At 40.6% G+C, this 6,184-nt stretch overlaps 1 protein-coding gene across 1 annotated transcript in view; it reads left to right on the forward strand.

The window, feature by feature from the left end:
* The window catches only part of PPP1R21 (protein phosphatase 1 regulatory subunit 21), a 78,456-nt gene that overhangs the window by 32,026 nt on the left and 40,246 nt on the right, over nucleotides 1–6,184 (forward strand). The window contains 3 exon segments of the mRNA XM_017868841.1: nucleotides 5,181–5,282; nucleotides 5,372–5,396; nucleotides 5,399–5,457. Coding sequence (XP_017724330.1) covers nucleotides 5,181–5,282; nucleotides 5,372–5,396; nucleotides 5,399–5,457 — 186 coding nt within the window.

A 6,184-nucleotide genomic window follows, 5' to 3' on the forward strand; every position in this document is an offset into this window, starting at 1 on the left:
CATATGTAACAAACGTGCACGTTATGCACATGTACCCTAGAACTTAAAGTATAATAAAAATATATAAATAGAAAAAAAAGAAAATAAAGAAAAAGACATACCGGAGACTGAGCAATTTACAAAAGAAAGGTTTATTAGATTTAACAGTTCCGCATGGCTAGGGAGGCCTCACAATCAAGGCAAGGAGGAGCAAGTCACATCTTTCGTGGATGGCGGCAGGCAAAAAGAGAGCTTGTGCAGGGAAACTCCCATTTTTAAAACCATCAGATCTCGTGAGACCCATTCTCTATTGTGAGAACAGTGCAGGAAGGACCCACCGCCATGATTCAGTCATCTCCCACTGGGTCCCTTCCATAACATGTGGGAACTATGGGAGCTAGAAGATGAGATTTGGGTAGGGACCTAGAGACAAACCATATCAGGGAGGTTTTTTTTCTTTTCTTTTTTTTTTTAAATTGAGGCAGAATCTTGCTCTGTCACCCAGGCTGGGGTGCAGCAGTGTGATCTTGGTTCACTGCAGCCTCCGTCTCCTGGACTCAAGTGATCCTCCCTCTTCAGCCTCCCAACTAGCTGGGACTACAGGCGTGCACCACCACACTGGCTAATTTTTTTTTTTTTTTTTTTTTCCCTATTTTTAGTAGAGCCAGGGTTTTGCCAGGTTGGCCAGGCTGGTCTCAAACTCCTGACCTCAAGTGATCCGCCTGCCTCAGCCTCCCAAAGTGCTGGGATTACAGGTGTAAGCCACTGTGCCTGGCCTTAGGGAAGTTTTTAAAAGACCTTAGTGTGAGCGAGTGAGTGTTATGGCCAGTAAGTGGTATGAGATCACCAGGGAATCGCTGTAGGCAGTTATGTCTGGGAAAGATTCTTTGGGGATTTGAATGGGTCTTGAAAAATTAGCAAGGTTTGAATAGGAGGGGAGAAGTGGGATACACTTTTTCCCCCAGAAGAGAATGATATGAACAAAATCATGAGCAGGAAAGCATAGGGAGTGTGGGTGTTGGGAACAGGGTGAGGCATGGGGAGGGAATAATGAGCCAACTATCTTGACTGGAATGTGAAGTCCTCGGAAAGGGAGGAATGGGAAGTAAGGTTGAAAGAGAAAAAATGGCTCCAGATTCTAAAAGGCCTCTAAGGGCAGGCCAAGACATAGACCTTTACTTTGTTTGTAGGATTGAGGCCTCTATAGCTTTTTGATCAGGGGGTGACATAAAAGTGCCATTTTATTGTTGGGAAAATTAATTTGCTCGCGTTTCTGTCCCTGATTTAGTGTAACTTTCATCATTGGGTATGTTTAGGAGTAAAACAACCTGTGTGGTATAGCTGACCTTTTTCCTTCCTGCTAAGTTATAGAGTGGGAGACAAACTGCTTATCCAGTTGAGCTTGGGGGGCATTTTCAGGGTTTGTGAAGTTCAGACAGGGTTTAAAAATGTCACTTCCTTCAGTCTATGTGCTTTTTTTTGAGCCATTAGATTTTGATTCTTTCTTTCCCTTTTTTCTCCCCTGCTAATTCTAAAAAACAATTGAAGGTAGCTTACAAAATTTCATTTAACTGAAAAGGATAAAATAAATGTTGTGAGTATATTAGCTATGTATTGCTATGTAATAAATTACCCCCAAACTTAGTAGTTTAAAACAACACACATTTACTATCTCACAGTGGCTGCGGGTCAAGAATGGAGGAGCTAGTTAGCTGGCTCATGATCTGTCATGAGGTTTCAGTCAGGATGTCACTGGAGCTGGGGTATTTGCATGCCAGGTGGCCCACTCACATGCCTGGTGAGTTAGTGCTAGTTGTTGGCTGGGAACCTCAGTTTCTTATTGCCTGGCTCTTTGAGTGTCCTTATAAATGGCAGCTAGCATTTCTCATAGCGAGTGATCTAAGAGCAAGGTGGAAGCCACAGTGCCTTTTATGACATAGCCTGGGTAGTCACACATCATCACTTCTCCAGTATCATATTGGTCACACAGACCAGACCACCTTGAAACAATGTGAGAGGGTAGTACACAAAACCAAAAATACTAGGAGGTGGGGACAATTGAGACCATCTTAGAAGCTGACTCTCCCAGGGTGGAAATTGAGGGAAATTGCTATACATGTGTGCTCTAAGTGCCTCATGATGTGGCAGTCTGAAATGTGAGTCATGCCGTTCATCCTACATAACCTGATTCTTATTCCCTGCTTCTTTTGTGCATCATGCAGTATTTTCAGGGTTTGAATAGTGTTTATGTCTGTGGTTCCCAAGACTTGGACTCAGGAGTCAGACTTCCTGGGTTCCCAGTCCATTTCTGCCACTTTCTCAGTTATGTCCTCTTGGGAAATACACTTACTCTCTCTGCACTTCAGTTTTCTCATCTTTAAAATGGGAGATAGAATACCTGCCTCACAGGTAAGCGTATTTGAGGATTCAATAAGATAATACATGTAAAACACTAAAAACAGTGCGTGGTGTGTAGTACTAGCACCCAATAAAGATTTGGTCTTAGGATCATCATCGTTATGCTTTACTCATAGGAAGCCATCAGTAGGTGCTTGGCTTTCATCAGTTTTGGTCTGACTCTACACATCTATTGAAGTTTGTAAAAATTAAACAGTGGGCCTTTGAAATGTTCTTTAATATCACTGTGGGAGAAAGCTTTCAGAAGACCTGGATAGGGAAGACAGTACTGCAACAGTTTAATGTAGTTATGCTTTCTTTTATACTTCCTGTAATATTAAAAAATATTTTCTGACCAGACACAGTAGCTCACACCTGTAATCCTAGTACTTTGGGTGGCTGAGGCGGGTGGATCGCTTGACCTCAGGACTTCAAGACCAGCCTGGGCAACATGGTGAAACCCCATCTCTACAAAAAAATACAAAAATTACCCAGGTGTGGTGACTTGTACCTGTAGTCCCAGCTACTTGGTGGGCTGAGGTGGGAGGATCCCTTGAGCCCAGGAGGCAGAGGTTGCAGTGAGCCAAGATCGTGCCACTGCATTCCAACTTGGGCAACAGAGTGAGACCCTGTCTAAAGAAAGAAAAATAAAACTAGCCGGGCGAGGTGGCGGGCGCCTGTAGTCCCAGCTATTCGGGAGGCTGAGGCAGGAGAATGGCATAAACCCGGGAGGCGGAGTTTGCAGTGAGCTGAGATCTGGCCACTGCACTCTAGCCTGGGTGACAGAGCGAGACTCCTTCTCAAAAAAAAAAAAAAGAAAAAGAAAAAATAATGTATGTGTGTATATATATGTGTGTGTGTGTGTGTGTGTGTATGTAAAAGTCCATCTTCACACTGCAGATAAAGACTTGAAAGACGTTTCCGAGAATGGGAAGAAAAAGATTTAATTGGACTTAGAGTTCCACATGGCTGGGGAGCCTCAGAATCATGGTGGGAGCAAAAGGCACTTCTTACGTGATGGTGGCAAGAGAAAAATGAAGAAGAAGCAAAAGTGGAAACCCCTGATAAACATATCAGATCTTGTGAGACTTACTATCATGAGACTAGCCCAGGAAAGACTGGCCCCCATAATTCAGTTACCTCCCGCTGGATACCTCCCACAACATTAGGAATTCTGGGAGATACAATTGAAGTTGAGATTTGGGTGGGGACACAGCCAAACCATATCAATATATTGAATAGTGTATACACACACACACACACACACACACACACACACACACACACACACACATGCTAACCAGTGTTGGATAGTATATTCCATCCAATACTGGTTCTTTGTCCGTTATTGGAATTTTATTTTAGCTTGTTGCCATGTTATACCCACATAGTGAGAATCAAATATATTAATCTTAATTTGTTTGAAACATTTCATTACTTTGAATAATTCATATATTTCTCAATACTTTACCTTTGGTGCTTTGACCTATAAAAGATCCTATGTGATTTTTCTAGTAAGTCTATATTATTGAAGGAGATTCAGAAACCATTTGTTAAAAGACAACTGGAGTGCTTAAACCTGTTCATAGCATCATAAAGTAGACCTTTAGACTTGTAAGCTTAGAGTGCATTATGTTATACAGCTCTAAAGATTGAAGCCCAGAGAGATTAAGTAAGTTACCCAGGGCCATGTATCTGTGTAGTTTGTAGTGGATGGGGTCAGTTGAATCACATTTCTGCAAAATGAGATCTTATATTTCTATACTGAGAAATTGAAATTTGAGCTATTATATAATATTAGATAATTGAGATATTTAATAAATGAAAATAATCTTTTTGCCTATAAATTTTCCAAATGCCTATAGGATTTTTTTTTCTGAAGCTATTCTTCATACTGAATTAGTCCCTTATAAATATTAAGGTTATCAGTGACAGTTATAAAAAGTTTTTAAGCTGGGCGTGTTGGCTCACACCTGTAATCCCAGCACTTTGGGAGGCTGAGGTGGGTGGATCACCTGAGGTCAGGAGTTCAAGACCAGCCTGGCCACCATGGTGAAACCCCATCTCTACTAAAAATACAAAAATTAGCTGGGCGTAGTGGTGTGCATCTGTAGTCCCAGCTACTTGGGACGCTGAGGCAGGAGAATTGCTTGAGAACCCAGGAGGTGGAGGTTGTGGTGAGCCAAGATCCCACCACTGCGCTCCAGCTTGGGGTACAGAGTGAGACTCTGTCTCATAAAAAAAAAAAAAAAGGTTTCTATATCCTCATTTTGATAATTACATCCTTGGAATTTGTTAACCCCAAATACTGTATACATTTAAAATAAGCTGTCCTCAGTAGGCTTGTTTTTTAAAAATTGGGTATATAACACAAACATTTTTGTCATACAGTCTTGATTTTCAAGTCTTTTTTGTTTGTTTGTTTTTATACTGGGACCCCTATGGAGAAGCAGGTGTTCAGGGAAGCTGACCTGTTCGTCCTAGGTTCTAATGCAATATTCCCTCCCTATTTCTTCTGATGCCTGGTTATTAATTGTGTCACCCCTCTTCTAGTTCCTCAATTTAGAATGGGATAGGGACTTGGGGGTATCATCTGGGACTATTAGAGGGGAGCATCTGTGTTTGGCTTTTAAGCCAGATTTCCAAAAAAATGTTTCCAAAACTTGAGTACAGGAGTTTGAGGCTGCAGTGAGCCATTATCAGGTTTATAATTTAGGTTTATAGTTTGGTGGGTCCATTTAGAAATGTGTTGATGTTTGTTACTTTCCAGTGATTTAATTCACAATACTTTCCCTCCTATTTAGTTCTCACAGTACCTTCATGAAAATGCGTCCTATGTCCGCCCTCTTGAGGAAGGAATGCTTCATTTATTTGAAAGTATCACTGAGGATACTGTGACTGTCTTGGTAATTTTCTTCCTTGTTTTACTTCTGGGAACTGGGAGCTCCTTTTTGTCCAGTAGCACTTTTAACCTTGAAATTATTTTCTTTTCCAGGAGACAACTGTGAAATTGAAAACTTTTCAGAACACTTAACCTCCTACCTATGTTTTCTTAGGAAGATTCTTCCCTATCAGTTAAAAGGTAGTTACCCCAGAGGCCAGGGAACTTGGGAAATTGTGGGTGTAACCTGATCTGGGCTGGCGTTAATAAAATAGTAAAATGTGCCTCTTGTCATCTGCCTGACTTTTCTGCTCCACAGTTAATTTGCACTTCCATGAAAAAGGAAAGCATGGTTGAGCAGCATAAACTTAAATTTAAGAAAGTTGAATTTTAGTCTGTCAGTTGTGGATTTTCAGTTGTTCTCTGCTGTGGTTATCATTATTATCCTTTTGCAGTTAACATCTAGATGGGCGTTAATAATAGTTTCCTTCTACTTTAGGATCTATAAACTTTAGGTTTCTTTGAAATGGTGTATTTTCTTATTTTGTTATTAGTGACTTGTTATAAACTAAAATCTTGTCTACTCTAGCCCTTATAGGATATGTCATTTAGTAACCTTTGATATTTTACCTTAAGTATTTCTAGAAAGGCAGAAAAAATAATGCATATTATTGGAAATTTGATAATATTGCTTGTAAGTTTTGATACTTTTGGTTTAAAACTACCAAGACACCTATTTCATTTAAATCTTTCCATTCTAAGATTTAGCCCTTTTTTTAAAAACAAACAAACAAAAAAGATCAGGTACCAGTAGCTCATGCCTGTAATCCCAGCACTTTGGGAAGCTGAGGTGGGTGGATCACCTGAGGTCAGGAGTTCGAGACCAGCCTGGCCAACTTGTGGAAACCCATCTCTTCTACAAATACA

Source organism: Rhinopithecus bieti, unplaced genomic scaffold (assembly GCF_001698545.2).
Source record: "Rhinopithecus bieti isolate Rb0 unplaced genomic scaffold, ASM169854v2 scaffold_4758, whole genome shotgun sequence".
In the NCBI taxonomy this organism is placed as follows: Eukaryota; Metazoa; Chordata; class Mammalia; order Primates; family Cercopithecidae; genus Rhinopithecus; species Rhinopithecus bieti.